Below are 18,429 nucleotides of genomic sequence, written 5' to 3' on the forward strand. Positions count from 1 at the left end.
TCCTCCCCGTGACTGCGTGGGTTCCCTCCGGGTACTTCGGCTTCCTCCCACTTCCAAAGACATGCACCTGGGGATAGGTTTATTGGTAACACTAAATTGGTCCTAGTGTGTGAAGGTGAGTGTGAATGTTGTCTGTCTATCTGTGTTGGCCCTGCGATGAGGTGGCGACTTGTCCAGGGTGTACCCCTCCTTCCGCCCGATTGTAGCTGAGATAGGCACCAGCGCTGCCCCACCCCCCGCGTCCCCAAAAGGGACAAGCGGTAGTAAGTGGATGGATGGATGGAAGTTCATCTTTAAACCTCCCTGTTTAATTTCTGCAGAACACGTTTTGCAAACTACAAGTGAAATGTCTTCTTTTGACACGGTAAAGAAAGTGTTGACTGCTGCTTTATGATGCTTTGCGTTGAACACAACATGCCGCGCACACAGTATCGTGACATCACAAATACGCGACCATACCTTCGGCGAGGGGAGGAGTTAAGAAGTCAGACAGCAGCAAATTCCCACCAGAAAGACCAACTACAATTACAAAAATGTTTCGCCGTTATTAATATTTGCTCATTTTATTGGTTGATTTTTCATTGTTAAATTATAGTTGTGATGGCATGATTGCCATTATCAGTCGATAATTGTCGGCCGCCGATGATATCGCGCATCCCTGCTTATTACACACCATCTGTTTGATTGTAACGTGCGTCTTAGCTGTTGCTTTAATTACCATATTTGGAGGTGTTTAAATTGCCATGTAAAATTGCTAATGCTAATATGTAGCCAGGGGCGGTATAGCTCGGTTGGTAGAGCGGCCGTGTCAGCAACTTGAGGGTTGTAGGTTCGATCCCCACTTCCGCCTTCCTAGTCAATGCCGTTGTGTCCTTGGGCAAGACACTTTACCCACCTGCTCCCAGTGCCACCCACACTGGTTTAATTGTAACTTAGATATTGGGTTTCGCTATGGAAAGCGCTTTGAGTCACTTGAGGAAAAAGCGCTATATAAATACAATTCACTTCACTTCACTTCACTATATGGGAAATCCAATTAAAGCTGCAAGCAGCATAGAATGGGCTCTCGCACACCCGTGCAGCTTGGGGTTCACGCAAGTTGAACGCATGACGCGTCATTCCCAGTGCCGCGACCCACCATTAAGTATCATGAAGATTGGAGCATCTGGAAGGAAGTTGTAAATTTTCCACCACAAAGCAGTGATATTGGTGTCGATATCAACATTTAGTCATGATCAGTTCCTGACCTTAAAGGCTCATATCAGTTTGGAAGCAGAGATGATCATTTTAAGTCAAGTCATGACAGTTTGATGGTTGATGGCGAGGAGCAGTTTTTTCCGCCAAGTTCTTCCCAACCACAAATGGGTTGTCCCGATACCAATAATTTAGTACTGGTACCAAAATGTATATCGATACTTGGATACTTTTTCAAATAAAGGGAAGTACGAAAAGTGTCAATGTTGGCTTTATTTTAACAGAATACATTACACTACATTAAACACTCACAGTCAAAGAACAATTTTACAATGTAAAAATATAAATTAAAAGGCATTTAAATGTCATCAACCCTGAAGGGAACGTCTTCCCTGTGCTCCTTGACTACGGTCTGCACCGGACCGAACAGCAGGACAGGTGTAGTAATAACTACATTACTACCTGTCACTTCTTATTACTCCTTGTGCAGACCTGAATGCTTATTATTTAAATGTTTACCTAAGTTTGAAGCAAAAGTGGTAATACTAATCGCCACATTTGGCGGGGCATGTTTTAAAGCAGCTGTTGTGAAAGTAGCATATGTGTGTGTTTGTGTGTGCGTGTGTGTGTTTGTGTGTTGCTTTAAGAATGACAGTATGTGGGGTAAGTGACTTGAGTAAGTGAGTGGGCCAGTTAGGAGAGATAGCACTAGCAGGTGCAGGAATGTCAATAGCATGGGGGATGTCTGGTTGTGCCCTGTGGAAATTATACATAAAGTGACCAAGTTGTAACTAATCGACGGCCTCGTCATTCCGACTAAAGAGCGGAGCTTTACGGACCCATTGTGGAGAGAAATGTCTGCCCTGCTCTCCTCGACCACGGTCTGGGAGCCGACAAGCAGGAAAGGTACTGAACAGTACTTGTAACACGGTGCCTATCTGTTTAAAGCTCCACCTTTTTTGTTAGTTTTGAAGCCCAAATACCTCCATATTGCGCTTCACAAACCCTCTTTATTAACCAGTAAAATTGCGTTTTTTTGCCATTTTTCCTCTCCAAGATGTAATTATTTGTATGCACTTTGTGTTTGCGTTTTGACACACGTCATGCGCCTCGGCTCTGTAGTCACCGCCGCAAAGCGGCACTCAGATGAAAGAGCGGTACTGGTACTTTTCAAAAGGTGGTATAGTATCGATTTCAATTGATTAGTGCAGCAATACTTTATTATTGAATTGAATTGAAATATTTATTTTTATATTTATTAGCACCGGTATATAACGAATAACCCTAGTACTGACTCATCTAGAATTTCAAGGTGTCGTCATCCTAATTTGAACCAAATCTTATCAATATTTTGATTTGTAGAACAAAGTTATAAATAAGGCTGGGCGATATATCAATATATATGATATATCGCGGGTTTGTCTCTGTGCGATATAGAAAATGACTATATCGTAATATTCGAGTATACGTTCTCACGCAGATGCTTTTGGATGCGGGCATTACACTTCAGGCTCTTCTGTGAGCCTGTCTCTCCTTCTCACAGACAAGCAGGCGCACATTCTTACATACTGTCACGTCATACGTCACATACGTATAAGCCCTCGCCCAGCATAGAGGTAGCAAACAGGGCTACGTTAGCTGCTAACGTAGCCCGAGTGGGAATACGAGAGAAAGAAGGTGCGGATCTGGTAACAAATGAGGGAAGACTTAATTCCCAATAAAAACAGCAGGGGGTCCATCGTCTGGCGGTGGTTCGGCTTCAAGTGGGAATATGTCGAATAGACAACCGTAATTTGTCAAGTGTGGGGGGCAAAAGCGTTGCTATAAAAAGTAGCATTACTGCTAATATGTAGCATCATTTGAAAATTTACTTGCTAGAGAATGAAGAGAATTTCATAACAATCGTCATAACCTACCACATAGTGAAGGACGAATACTATTTGATTTCCTATTATGCAGCTCATTTTTATTTGACACTTAAAATGTCTCTGACTATCTTGCACTTAATGTTTAGGAAATGACCTGAATGTTTGTGCCATTGCTTAATAACTTTAATAAATACACTTTTGGTCAATTGACTAAGCTGTGATTTAAAAGTAGCATATATGAATGCAGTATAAAGAAGAATGTTTTAATGTATGCACATATAATCATCATACTGCTGTGATTATATGCATCAAGTGTTCATTCAAGGCCAAGGCAAAATATCGTAATATATATCGTATATCGCGATATGGCCTAAAAATATCGAGATATTAAAAAAAGGCCATATCGCCCAGCCTTAGTTATAAATGTTAAAAGTTGTGTGCCGAAAAATCCAATTCTAGTTTGGCACAATGCTACGCCCACATGCTATGATGTAGGCAAAATTCCTTCATAATTTATTGTCGCCCATTTGTTTCATGTTTGTCATTTTAACTGCGGCTCATTTAGTCAAAGTGTCTAGGAGCAGTTTGTTTAAAGTACGAACCTAGTCTTTAGCCTAAAAATGGCGAACGCAAACCAAGATGGTCAACTTCCTGTTTATTTTCAAATATGTGTTTTTAAGACTTTTACGTGTCATTATAGATGTATCTTGCTGTTTTTGTGACGAAGCGTGAATTTGGTGGCAGTGGCTAATTTTTTTGAATCTTTAAGTGGGCGGTAGAGAGTCATTTTTGACATTTTGTGTTTGGGACCTTGAAATTATAAATTTTTTTGCCGGAGCGAACGCCTATGCAAAAATTGGTGAGTTTTTGTGCATGTTAAGTGTTTCAAAAATGCGATCAAATTGGGAAAATAATTATAAACGAAGCAATTCCAATAGGGCAGGGCTATTCAATTGGTGGCAAGTTTTCATTTGGCTCGCCGTACAACGCCCAAATAGGCTTGATGAAACCATTTAAACTAGGGATGCTCATCTATACAGCACTCACACCACCCCACAGGGGGAAACAGCGAGGAATGTGAAGCAGCAGTGGGGTAAGTAGATGAAGACTACTCATTCGACCCTGAAAAAAATAAAATCTAAAAAAGGTTCTAGACAAGAAGCCACAATGGTAGAAATCCACATGTGTAAGCTTCATCACAGAACTTGGTCAACCATTTGTAAGTATATATTGTGAAAGCCAATGTGTTTGCAATTAAGTAAACTAAATCTCCAATGAACTTAACCTGCGGAGGCACTTTCTGACACAACATCCCCATTTATTGTCCGACCCCCGAGCCCGAGGGCTGCGGCACACTTCATTTGGCGGAGGAGGCGGACAAAGGCAGCTTCTGGCTGTGGCTAAGGAGGAAGAATAAGAGTTGAGGTGTAAACACCTAGGGCATCAGCAGGGGGTGGCAGGGAGACATCCATACCATCGCTCCACCACCATGAAACGTTAATGAATGGTGGTCCCCAGCTGATGACCCGTTTATGCCCACAGAGGTGTTCAGTGGGGTGTCACAGCACAACTGTGAAAAGCCACTGGAGGAGGTGCGTCAGGCAGCAATGCCAAGCAAGAATTCCGTCATCTGTATCTTGATATGTTCAATCTGGAAGCATCCAGTGACTACTGTGAAAGGGCAGCTGGCATCCAGGGAAGTCTGGAAGACAATCAGGAAAGACTGGATGACTGCAGTAAAGTCTGCACTGGGAGTGGAAGGTTAGTTACCTCACCCACTAATCCTGTAAAAGGGACACCCTAAACTTACTACGAAGACAAATAAGGAAAAACAACATGATGGCCCTCCGAGAGGCGGGTTGGAAGAAGGGCCAAATCAGACGGATTTCTTGGTAACGACTGGAACGGACACCGACAAAGAGTCTAGGATCATGAGAAGATGCAGGTGTGGGTGGGAGAAGGTGACCACCTTCAGAAGTTTGCGTATCCATCAGGGAAGGAAAAAATACAAAGAGGGAGGCCATCAGCGACATTGCACTGCAACTGCAGGTCAGACAAGAGGAAACCAAAGCCAGGTGGCAAACCACAGTGCTGAGGGATCCACCGTTGCTGAGGAAAGGCAGGCGGAGGACACAGGAGGGCCCTTGGTGGACACCAATGCTTCTGAGAGTGGCACTGACGAAGACGCACACAGAACACAAAGCAACCCCAACAACAAGAAGCAAAGACAGAGAGCACAGAGGAAAGAACCTGGAAGGAGGCAGCTGGTCAAATGGCCTAAAGCAAATGAAGTTGTGGTCTGGCAGAAGCTGGACAAGGACCTCAGCCTTATCCTGGAGCACTCACTGCGTGGCCAGGTGGAAAATAAGCTGAACCGCATTGGAGACATCCTGTACGATGAATGCAGAGGCAGATTTGGAGCAGAAAGGAAGGCCCAATGCAGAAAGGAAGGAGGGAGAGAGAAATCGAGCAGTTAGTGAAGAGGCGGCGTCAACTCCGGAAACAGTGGAGGATGAGGTGAGGAAAGATCTTGCCGGCCTACGGAGGGCTGAGCGCATTCACAAACGCAGAAGGCGGAAGGAGAAAAGAGAGGAGCAACTTCTTCAAAAATCCCTTTAAGCATGCGAGACAGCTATTAGAGGACAAGAGAAGCGGGAAGCTGGATATTAACAAACCTGAGCTGGAAAGTTACATCAAGGAACAGTACAGTGACCCAGCAAAGTCAACTCCGCTGGGATCCCCCGGTTATGTTCTTCGCCCAGCTCCCCCAGCCTTCCCTTTTAATGCTGCCATCCCCAAACTCAGCGAGGTGGCAGAGGTCGTCCGGAAAGCAAGAGCTGCCTCAGCCCCAGGCCCCAATTGAATACCATACAAGCTGTATAAGTACTGCCCTGGGGTCCTGAGACATCTCTGGAACCTGCTGAGAGTGGCCTGGAAAAAACAAGTCATCCCTTCAGAGTGGCAAAGAGCAGTTACAGTTTTCATCCCAAAGGAGCAGAACTCCAGTACGATCAGCCAGTTCAGGAGCATCTCCCTCCTAAATGTCGAAGGAAAGATTTTCTTCTCCATCCTGGCCAAGAGGTTGGCCAGCTACCTCACAAGCAACAGGTACATCGACACAAGCTGCCAGAAGGCAGGCGTGCCAGGCTTCCCAGGCTGCGTGGAACACTCTGCAGTAATATAGGAGCAGATCCAAAGGGCGAAGAGAGAGAGAGAGATGACCTACATGTTGTGTGGTTGGACCTTGCCAACGCATACGGGTCTGTCCCCCACCAACTCATCGAGTTTGCCCTGGACTTCTTCCATGTACCAGTCTGCATCAGAGCCCTGGTAGCCAAGTACTTTGGAGACCTCCAGTTGTGCTGCACTCATCAGGACCTCACAACAGGCTGGCAACAGCTGGAAGTAGGCATCACCATGGGATGTTCAGTCTCGCCCATCCTGTTCGTTGCAGCCTTCCAGATCATCCTTATAGGGGCTAGGAAGATGGTCGGAGGAGTGAAACTGCCTTCCGGAAAGAGGCTACCAGCAATGAGAGGCTACATGGATGATATCACCACCATACTTCAGACAGCAGCGTGTACAACAAGACTGCTGAAGAGGATCAACGAGCTTGTGGGCTGGGCGAGGATGAAGTTCAAACCCTACAAATCACGTAGTCTGTCTATCCCTGCCATCGCTCCGCCACCATGAGTCGTTCTGGGGTTAAAGGAGCGAAACGTTGATGAATGGTGGTCCCCAGCTAATGACCCGTTTATGCCCACAGAGGTGTTCAGTGGGGTGTCACAGCACACCTGTCAAAAGGCACTGGAGGATGTGCGTCAGGCAGCAATGCCCAGCAGGAATTCCATCACCTGTATCTTGATATGCAGTTGACAATAGGGCCTTGGTAGCTGTTGCTGCTCGGGCCCTAATGAGCATCAAGCTTGCATATTTTGGAAAAGTGGAGCCTTATTGTATGCTTGAGCGTTTTCTATCATGCATACTTGTTTTGTTTGCATTGAAAATTGTAACATTACTTAGAGGCAGTTTGGCTGAGTGTTGCTTGAGTAAATGTTTAGTCTGCAACTGGACGTTATGTCACAAGCAACAAATATCGAAATATCGCACTGTTTGATTTTACGTGAATCGATACACATTTGTACTGTTGGAATTTGGTCGGGGTCATCCCAAATAGACCATCATTAATTTCTACAAATTAGTTGATATCAAGTGTCATGTTGCAGACAGGCTTCACGGTGGAAGAGGGGTTAGTGCGTCTGCCTCACAATACAAAGGTCCTGCAGTCCTGTGTTCAATCCCAGGCTCGGGATCTTTCTGTGTGGAGTTTGCATGTTCTCCCTGTGAATGCGTGGGTTCCCTCCGGGTACTCCGGCTTCCTCCCACTTCCAAAGACATGCACCTGGGGATAGGTTGATTGGCAACACTAAATTGGCCCTAATGTGTGAATGTGAGTGTGAATGTTGTCTGTTTATCTGTGTTGGCCCTGCGATGAGGTGGCGACTTGTCCAGGGTGTACGCCGCCTTCAGCCCGATTGTAGCTGAGATAGGCGCCAGCGCCCCCAACGACCCCAAAAGGGAATAAGCGGTAGGAAATGGATGGATGGATGTTGCAGACAAACAAACACTCATACAGACAAAATAATTTTTTTTCTAGCAACCAGACACCACTTCTTGCTTTGTGCTTTCTACCGACAAAGCTAATAAATTATTTTAATGTATTTTAATACATCATAATTCTCCACCAGTCATTAAGTGTGTTCGGTAAAAGCAGGTAAATCATTGGGATCAAGACAAAATACAAACAAGGGGCATTATTTGAAGGTTAGAAAGTAGGTCACAGAGTAAACAAATCGAATAAATCATGTTTTACATGTAAAACAACACAAAAGGAGTTGACTGCAGCAATAAAAATGTTTTTCTTCAAGAAAACTTAATTGTTATGGATTAAGTAAAAGTGGATGAGCCTGTTTGAATAGAAGAATCATGCTCTAGAGGTTTAGATGAGGATTATTCCCAAGTCGTTTCAGTCTGAATGATCCAGTTAGTTCTGGGCTAAAAATAGCCTCTGCCCTTTTTTTTGGTAAAATTTCGTCTGAGCTTGGGGTTGACTGAGGGACATCCCATCATGGAGGACTTTAAACTTTTAATGTTGAAAGAGGAATAAATATGAGTGTGTATCATTTTGAGGAAGTGGACCATTAAAGTGTAACAGATCGGCACCTTCAAGGTATTAAGGCCACTTCATTTATGGCACAATAAGGAGACAAATTACAGAGAATAAAACTGCTTATCATTTGTGACCCAAGGTCACCTCCATATTTATACTGTTAACCGTCAATCAGAAAGTAAGATAACATTATTGCACATACTGTGCCTTGTATATACATTGTTATTTTTTTAAATTTTCATTTTATGTTTATTTTTAGCTAAGTACCGTGTGACTTGTTGAAGGGTAAACTAGCAAAGTAAGATTTTCATTGTACGGCAAACTGTCTGTTTAACTGTGCATATGACAATAAACAATCTTGAATCTTGAATTTGTGTTTAGTCATCCTTGAAATGAAACATGAAAATGATACTGAAATTTTCTGGCAGGTGAGAATCTTCTTAAATAAAAATATACAGTCGTGGTCAAAAGTACACTTGTAAAGAACATAATGTCATGGGTGTCTTGAGTTTCCAATAATTTCTACAACTCTTATTTTTTGTCAAGAGGAGTGGTCAAAAATTCAACCAGAAGCTTGCCAGAAGCTTGTGGATGGCTACCAAAAGCGCCTTATTGCAGTGAAACTTGGCAAGGGACATGTAACCAAATATTTACATTGCTGTATGTATATTTTTGACCCAGCAGATTTGGTCACATTTACAGTAGACCCATAATAAATTCATAAAAGAACCAACCTTCATGAATGTTTTTTTTGTCCAACAAGTATGTGCTGCAATCACTCTATCCCAAAAATTAAGAGTTGTAGAAATTATTGAAAACTCAAGACAGCCATCACCTCATGTTCTTTACAAGCGACCACGACTGTATATATAGTTCAAAATGTAATTCACTTTTATTCTAATTTACTGTGTCTCACTTGAAATGAGTGGGAAATTGGTACAGAGCTTTTGGTTCGGTATAGCTATGTTCTGTACGATACGACTGCAACTAGTATTACCACAGGGGCACCCTTGCCTAAATTAGGCACCTAAGCACCCATTACGAAATACTACTTTAATATTTATATAAAATTATTTAAGACTTTTTTGATAAAACTGCAATCTAATTTAATGCATGTTTTGCAATAAAACAATTTTTTGGAAAATAACTAATTTAATTATGAACTTTCATGACCAGAATTCAATCCCAATATACTCGTTTACCAGCCGAGCACTCAGGCCGCGGGCCAGTGGGGCCAATGCTAATATTTGGATAAATGTGCCATTGTATTCTTATCAGTGGCGATGCAAGGAAGTGCTACGAATATGTTCATACACTGAACTAAAATGTAAACGCAACACTTTTGTTTTTGCAATTTTTCATGAGTTGAACTCAAAAATGTAACACTTTCACTATTTACACAAAAGACCTATTCCTCTCAATTATTGTTAGCAGATCTGTCTAAATCGGTTTAGTGAGCATTTCTTTTTTGCAAAGGTAATCCATTCCACCGCACAGGTGTGGCATATCAAGATGCTGATTAAACATCATGATTATTGCACGGGTGTGCTGCCCACAATAAAAGGCCACTCTAAAATGTGCAGTTTTATTACACAACACAATACCACAGATGTTGCAAGTTTTGAGAGAGCGTGTAGTTTGCATGCTGACTGCAACAATGTCCACAAGAGCTGTTGCCCGTGAATTAAATGTTAATTTTCCTACAATAAGTCATCTCCAAAGGCATTTCAGAAAATTTGGCAGTAGATCCAACCGGCCTCAAAATCGCAGACCACATTTAACCACACCAGCCCAGGACCTCTACATCCAGCGGGTGCACCTGCATGATTGTCTGAGACAAGCCACCCGGACAGCTGCTACAACTGGTTTGCAAAACTAAAGAATTGAGAAAGCGTCTCAGGGAAGCTCATCTGCATGCTCCTTGTCCTAATCGGGGTCTTGACCTGACTGCAGTTCCTTGTTGTAACCGACTTGAGTGGGCAAATGTTCACATTTGATGGCGTCTAGCAAGTTGGATGGATGTTCTCTTCACAGATGAATCCCAGTTTAACACAGTTTAGGACAGATGGCAGACAGCGTGTGTGGCCTTGTGTGGAAGAACGTTTTGCTGATGTAAACGTTGCGAATCAAGTGGCCCATGGTGGGAGTGAGTTTATGGTTTGGGCAGGCGTATGTTATGGACAACGAACTTCCCGCCATGGCTGATGCTGCACTGCTGGTACATTGTCAACAACTGATTACTACATGTAAGACAAACACTTATATTTGTGGTTATTGTAACAATATATGTTTAAAACGATTTAAGCCTTTATCATGTCCAAAAAATTTAAGAATTGACCATCTCTATAATATTAAGACTGTTATTGATTTGGTTGATGTGCTAAAACCGTTTGCTTGTTTTAAAGCTACATACAATATTAACTGTTGTTTGTTCATGCAGCTAATAAATAATAATAAAGTGTTTAAATGTATTCATTAAATCAATGTATTCTTGCCTGCCATAAAGATTTTTAAAGTATTTTTATATTGACACATCTCATCTGTGCACTTTGAATCACTTTGGCAAACATAAGTTGTCGTTTGGTGTAGATATCAGCTTTTTAAAGGGTACTTCAACACGTAAACAGTACAGTATGTACTTTATTATCATGTAGGTAACTCTCTCAGGGTAAACTAATAACTTATGCACAGATGAGATGTGTCAATATCAAAGTATTACATTGAATCACTTTTTGGCAGGCAAGAATACATTGATTTAATGAATACATCCAAACGCTTTTGTTATTTATTATGTGCATGAACAAAAAACAGTTAATATTATCTATTATTTCAAAACACTCTTAAATTGAGTGCCCATATGGAGTTCAGGATGTTTTGGTTCACACATGAGGAGCTTTCTGGTTCAATATACCTGCATTGTTACGACTTTATGGTCAATACTCTGGTCTTACCATCTGGTCGGCCAGCAGTAAGACGGTTTTCAGGCTGAACTTGCGGGAGCAAAAGTTGAACAGGTCCTCCAAACTGGGGCCTAGCAGTTCCATGACCATGACATTGTAGTCCCCCTCTGCGCCGCACCACTTGATGGATGGGATACCCACTGTTACGAGGGAAGAAAATCATGCTTAATACTGGTACAAAGGACTAAACAACACTAGAAATCAGTTATTGTGTCAAATATGAATTAAAAGTTATAAATTACATCTAATCTTACCCAATAGCATTCGCTTATAATTAGAGATGTACATAATTTTGTTTTCCAACCATGGGTAGGAAGAAGGTGTGCAAAGTAGTGGATGACATTCATTGAATTAAAGAAAGAAATCATTAAAAACATGACTGAGCGTGTTCGCCAACTTGGTGAAGCAGCTGGAGCGAATCACTGCCAGTCTGCACCATACTGAACACAAGGAGTCCAACCCCAGCCAAGAATGTTAAAATAATATCTAAACAACGGACAATTAGCCATGAAAATATGGAAAAGCTGCTAATTGTGTTTGACAGAGAAGCAGCTTATATGAGATACTGTAGAAGTCCACTCTCCAAAGTAATACTGTATATAATTATTACATTACTTCATACTGTATTCTATGGTATTGTTTTTATACTATATTTTTATATAAAGGATGTTTTTCTTTTTTAAAAAGGCATGTAACAGGTTGAAATGGTGCTGTTTGTTTTTTTTTGAGGTGGGGGGACCAAGCATCACTGAAATTGATTTAAATTTATATGACCCCAAAAGGGACTCGTGGTAGAAAACGGATGGATGGATGGATGTGTACGGGTATGACAAATAAGGGAAATGTTGATTCGAGATACAATGTTGGTTTTGAGTTAAGAGCTCCATCACTGAACCAACTAAGCTTGTGAGTTAAGGTACTACTTTATTTAGTATTTGTTTGAAAGAAAGATACATTTGATTCAAAAGAAAATATATATGACAATCGGTGGTGAAGAAAGTCAAGTCAGATGTTTACTGCAATAAATAAAATCCTTCTCCAGTAGTTTTTGAGGCTGCCACTTGGCAACTCCCCCCACACACTCCTTTATTGTCTTGTTCATATGTTTTGGGTCATTGTCGCACTGGAAGACTCTTTCCATGACCCATCATCAGGGTTCTGACTGAGACCAGGACGTTGTCAAACATCCCTGAAGCAGTATGTGTTTGACATAGGAGGGATGGTGCTCTTAGTATCGACAGAGTTGATGCCAAAGAGTTCAATTTCGGCCTCATCTGACCACATCGCATTCTTTCAAGCCTTGTCTTATTCATTCAGAAGGGACAGTTAAGAATGATTTTAAGATGGAGACAGTTGAATTCCATTCCATACAATACTGTTTATTCCCATGGAAAATTTGATGGTCAGATGCTCACCTCCCCCCTGCATCATCTTGTAGAATTTACTCTCAATGTGGAGCTGCGGATGTTTGGTCTTGACACATTCCAACTTGATGGCAACTTCCTCTCCTGTGGCGAGGTTGGAACCTAACGAGGAAGATGAACGCGACAAAATCACACACGGCAACGTACGAGGTGTAAAGTTGCCAAAATTCTCGCTCACCGAGGTAAATATCTCCAAAAGATCCGCTCCCTATCTTCCTCCCGAGGCGGTACTTGTTTCCCACTCTTAACTCCATGACTATTGATGGCTCCAACACACTGAGGGAGAACACACACACCCATTGTCATTCATCAATCACAGCTTTAAAAGTCAAACATGACAGTGAAAAGGGACTCTTAAGGAAGTTGATCCATCCATTGTTATATAGGACAATTAATGCAATCACGTTGAGGCTACGTGTGCCAAAAACCCAGGATTTTTTTTTAAATAACAAATGCAAAAAAAAAAAAATGCTGCAAATGTCCAAAACACACAAACCCCAAAAACAACTGCACGAGAGAAATCCTGCATTTTCCCGGAACAAAACAGCGCCAGCGTCCTTGTCGCAATTACAAGAGCACTCTGCTGTTTTTGAGCACCTTCCGCAAAAAAAGCTTGTCAAAGATAATCTCCCTGACAGCACTCTAGTGTTTTTTTTTTTAGAATAGGCTGCAATAATGTGAGTTTCTCATAAGTGTTTTTAATTTAAGTTGAATAGCCCAAATGATGAAAAAGACAGCACCTGAAATGGAACCCTGATGAACACCACGAGTAGAACAGAGAAGTTGAACAAATGACTACTGCACCTGAAGTAAACAAGCTACACCATAAATCCTATTATAACTGACAAAAAGGAGAGGACTTAATTGTGTGCTTTGAGGAACACCTTAGTTATGTAAATCACAAGTTTGAATTCTTGCCAACCTTAAGACCTCAGAATTAGGGCCTTATTCAAAAGGGCCTAAAGCAGGGGTCGGGAACCTTTTTGGCTGAGAGCCGTGAAAGCCAAATATTTCAAAATGTATTTCCGGGAGAGCCATGTAATATTTTTTAACACTGAATACAACTAAATGCGTAAATTTTTAAGTAAGACCAACATTTTTAGAGTATAATAAGTCTCTTATTTGTTTTAATAACATTGTTATTCTAAAGTTAAACAATAATAAATATAAAACTTCTTACCATTAATGCGACATCTTGGGACAGGTGCGATAAAAAACGGATTGTTGGATTAAAATGCACGAGAATGTTTTATAATTTGAACGTTATTTTTAACACAGTGATTTCCAGCGGAATTATTCATTACTTATCGTGTTAAGCAATGTGAGCTAAGATTTATCTGAGAGCCAGATGCAGTCATTAAAAGTTCCACATCTGGCTCTGGAGCTATATGTTTCTACCCCTGGCCTACAGGCTTGAATTTCACAGTGTTCATTTTTTTGACAAAGTAACAGTCCACAGTAACAAAGTAAAGTAACAAATTAAACAGCTGTCCACAGTACCCGTGCAAATGATGACTGGTGGTTTAATAAATAAAATAAATAATAACAAGAAAATGAAACAGGAACAAAAAAGGCACACATTGCATGGATTAGCCATCAATCTATGCAATGTATCCTACAAATCAAAGTAATCAACTAGAGAAAATTAAAACATAGCCTATACAACAACAGATATGGTACATGCATAGACAGAGAAGAGTATTTCCTTTTCTCACTCGCCATGTGTGAGACACGATGTCTCCTCTTCTGCTTCTTCTTCTGTTCTGATTTTCCCGGTTAATTTCGATGTGTAATCGTTATTATTGTGCGACTGGAAACGGCGCCCGGTAAAGGGCGGTGTAGCAATATTGTTTTCTGGTTAGAAATCTTGCCAGGAAAAGGGTCGAGTGCCATCTCCGGGTTGGGGAGGAGATCTTGCCCCGAGTGGAGGAGTTCAAAGAATGGATCGTGAGGTCGACAGGCGGATCGGTGCGGCATCTTCAGTAATACGGACGCTGTATCGATCCGTTGAAGAAGGAGCTGAGCAGTGGGGCAAAGCTCTCAATTTATCGGTTGATCTACGTTCCCATCCTCACCTATGGTCATGAGCTTTGGGTTATGACCAAAAAAACCAGATCACGGGTACAAGCGGCCAAAATGAGCTTCCTCCACCAGGTGGCGGGGCTCTCCCTTAGAGATCGGGTGAGAAGCTCTATCATCCGGGAGGAGCTCAAACTAAAGCAGCTGCTCCTCCACATGGAGAGGAGCCAGATGAGGTGGTTTGGGCATCTGGTCAGGATGCCACCCGAACGCCTCCCTAGGGAGGTGTTGCGGACCGGTAGAAGGCCACAGGGAAGACCCAGGACACGTCGGGAAGACTATGTTTCCCGGCTGGCCTGGGAAGGCCTCGGGATCCCCAGGGAGGAGCTGGACGAAATGGCTGGGGAGAGGGAAGTCTGGGCTTCCCTGCTTAGTTAGGCTGCTGCCCTCGCTACCCGACCTCGGATAAGCGGAAGAAGATGGATGGTTGGATGGATGTGAGAACGGTGGCTCCGATAGATTTTGGGGCGGGGCACTGAAATTCGGGACTCTTCTGGGAAAATCTGGAGGGTTGGCAAGTATGCAAGCTTGGACCCCAGTGTTGTATGTTTGCTAGCAAGGTTCAAATGCCAATGCAAGGATCTGACAATGTCTGTCAAGCTCAAACTTTTCAAAAAAGTACAACCTCACTCGGCTCTTCAATTACCACCATAATGACCAACATTAAAATAAAGTAGTGCAGTGAGCTAAGTATTCATTAAATACTTATTTAACAAGTTTTGCTTTATATTTTTGGTCACATTACACACAGTTTGAACAGTAACACTGTGGTCAATCAAGTGATGCTTTGGCGTATAGGCGCCGATCCGGGGCTGGAGCACCCACGGACAATGCCGAGCACCCACGTGGGATTGATTTCAATCTTTAAAATAAGTTTGGAAAAATCCGTCTTGTTGTAGTTAATTTTGTGGCGAGTTTGGTCTGTTTTACAAAATAATAAAGCCACAAATAATATATTAACTTCGCTGAACGTCTTTTTTTTTTTTAATATACACACCTCGCATCCACTGGCAGAAATGTAGATCGGCGCCTATGCTTTGGTGTACCACTAAACGGAGCCTGCATACCATACAGTTTGAGAATTACAGCTCTGTACAACAGGAGCACTCTAATGTTTTGGGGAATTTGCTGCAAAAACGTTTGTCTCCCAGATTTTGAACTGAACCGGGGGGGGGGGGGGGGGGGGGGGCTAAATCAAGCCAGGGAATGACGCCACACCGGACGCCCCGGGGCCGCCGGTTGAATACCCCTGCTCTAGGATGTTATGCGTTTATGTGATTAATTTGCTATATTTTTCGTACACTCCCAGCCCCCATGAGCATCCCCTTCTCCCCTCACTCATTCAGGTGAGAGCAAGTAGTGACGTCATGTGACTTTTAAGCAGTTTGACATTTAAGGCAAAGTCCTTTTTTTAAGGTGGGGGGGAATTCCTAGCTGCACTGGACACACACACACACACACACACACACACACACACACACACACACACACATCTGCACATTACCTCAGCCCACAACGAGATGTTGCAGAAGGCCTGCTGCAACAACAAAATGGGATATTTATGATGATAAATGTAAAATATTTCCTTTCTCTTGTTAGTTGGGATACGAACACACGACCACCACCACGACTACACACACACACACGCACACACACACACACACACATAAACCTCGAGTAGTGAATCATCTCACCGGTCGTCTGGCCAGATGCTTCGGTCTCACTCAGGGCCCTGGATAGCGACGCATCGACGCTGCTCATCGCCTCACAACACCCGGGCTTTACATCCGGGCCGAGCCGTGCCAAATTCGTCCTGTGACGATGTATCTTCTTCTTCTTCCTCCTCCTCCTCCTCACACACCCCCTCCCACTTTACACCGTCCACTCTGTCAATGATGTCATCCGTTTCGGCATGAATGAAGCGTTCGAACTCGTCTTCGCACACAAAATAAAGCCTTTCGTTCGTCGAAGGAAAACCGACAACACGACGTTATACCACCGTGTTGGCGCGTGGGGTTTTCATCTTTTGTTTGTCCTCAGAAGAGGAGCAGGTCACGCCGAATCGCCGAAATAGGTCAAACTGCACCCTCTAGCGGTTGATAGTCAAGTTGCAAAAGTTGTGCAGACGTGCACAAGACCACACTTAAGTTTACGGTGGCCAATTGGTATTTTATTTTAACTTTGCGGCCCCAGGGGCTTGTTTTAATTTGCCAAGTATCTAATGTGAGTGTGAATGCTGTCTGTTTACCTGTGTTGGGCCTGCGATGAGATAGCGACTTGTCCAGGGTGTACGCCGCCTTCCGCCCGAATGCAGCTGAGATAGGCTCCAGCACTCCCCCCCCCCCCTTGCGACCCCAAAAGGGACAAGCGGTAGGAAATTGATGGATCTAAAGATAATAAAACAAGAGCTTAAAAAGTGCATAATGCGTGTGTGTGTGTATATACTGTATATACCGTATTTCCTTGAATTGCCACCGGGGCGCTAATTAATTTAAAACCTCTTCTCACTCCTGCGCTTACCAAAGGCATGCGGTAAAAGTAAGCATGCGCTGATTATTTTAAAACCTCTTCTTACCAAAGGCATGCAGTAAAAATTTGAGTGTGATGTAAGCTTGGACCTTAAATCCTACTGAATAGCTCTTAATCTTCTTCCCTTTATGAGATTTCAAATTACCGGTATTGAAATCAGCCTCCTCCATTTTGAAAATGATGACAGGGCAAGTGTCACTCGTGACGTCACGAGTTTGACCAGGCGGTAATACTAAGCATGGCCTAATTATTTTGGGAAGCGAGTTCGACCCGGCAGTAATTCAAGGCAGGCGCATACTATATGCCCTGCGGCAATTCAAGGAAATACGGTATATATATATTGTACAAAAGACTGTCTCTGAAACGCTTGTTTTCTTTTTGTGTCATTGAGTTGCTTGAGTGTAGGTCAGTTTTACGACACTGGATGGGGCATTGAACGGATCATTACATCAGCAAGCTCTGAAAGTTATGGTGAACTTCGATGTCAATTGTTTAATTGGCAGTGTGCGTCAATACAAAGTGAGTTAACTTATATACACTTTAATATCACCTGTTGTGTGTTTAAAACTATATTGCAACTCATTTAGTTAGTTTTATTGTAGTCTATTGTAGTTTTATTGTAGGCTGTTTGGCATCAGGTTCACAAGCTAACTGCAACCTAAATTAGGTTGACCATAATCTGAAATCCCCAAAAGACGACACATATATGCGTGCCAAGGCGGGCAGCACGCCAAGGCCGGAAGTAGGTGAAAATTTGCCAATGATACTCGAACTTGCTTTATAAATAATATATTTATTTAAATAAATAATTTTTTCTCCTCTGTTGACTGGTGTGTTGGCGCTAGGGATTTTTAAAATGGGGGTTCCAGGGACCCCATCAAGTCATAAAAAATGGGGTCCCACAGTAAATTTTTGGGGTCCCACTTTTTTTGTAAGCGTTTTGAAAACAAATGATAAACGTATTCATTATCCTGTTGTATCTCACATTCTATATCGTGTTTTGGAAAAAGGTTGTCATAAATGTTACTTAATTCATTAAAAAAAAAAGAAAACAAATGTGTATACATATGTAAATGTAGTCAGTTATAAACATTCATTCACTTTCTTCTTTCCTTCATGGATCTAAACTTTACCACTGCTGGTAGTTTTTTCTATGTTTTTATTTAATAAGTCGTAGGTGTATTTATTTCAATATAAAAGTGTAA

The 18,429-nt window shown here is 42.3% G+C and overlaps 1 protein-coding gene across 6 annotated transcripts in view; it reads right to left on the reverse strand.

The window, feature by feature from the left end:
• Positions 1 to 16,765, reverse strand: part of csnk1e (casein kinase 1, epsilon) — a 31,823-nt gene extending 15,058 nt beyond the window's left edge. For 3 of the 6 annotated variants that reach the window (XM_061908938.1, XM_061908937.1, XM_061908934.1), the window contains exons 1-4: positions 16,390 to 16,765; positions 12,795 to 12,892; positions 12,608 to 12,718; positions 11,184 to 11,332 (exon numbers count right to left, since the gene is read on the reverse strand). In XM_061908938.1, the coding sequence (XP_061764922.1) occupies positions 11,184 to 11,332; positions 12,608 to 12,718; positions 12,795 to 12,870 (336 nt within the window). In that variant the 5' untranslated portion in view covers positions 12,871 to 12,892; positions 16,390 to 16,765. Of the gene's footprint in view, positions 1 to 11,183; positions 11,333 to 12,607; positions 12,719 to 12,794; positions 12,893 to 16,199; positions 16,233 to 16,389 lie in introns of all 6 variants that reach the window. The other 3 variants (XM_061908936.1, XM_061908935.1, XM_061908933.1) reach the window with 3 other exon arrangements.
• Between the last annotated feature and the right edge of the window lie 1,664 nt (positions 16,766 to 18,429).

This window comes from Nerophis ophidion, linkage group LG08 (assembly GCF_033978795.1).
Source record: "Nerophis ophidion isolate RoL-2023_Sa linkage group LG08, RoL_Noph_v1.0, whole genome shotgun sequence".
Taxonomy (NCBI): Eukaryota; Metazoa; Chordata; class Actinopteri; order Syngnathiformes; family Syngnathidae; genus Nerophis; species Nerophis ophidion.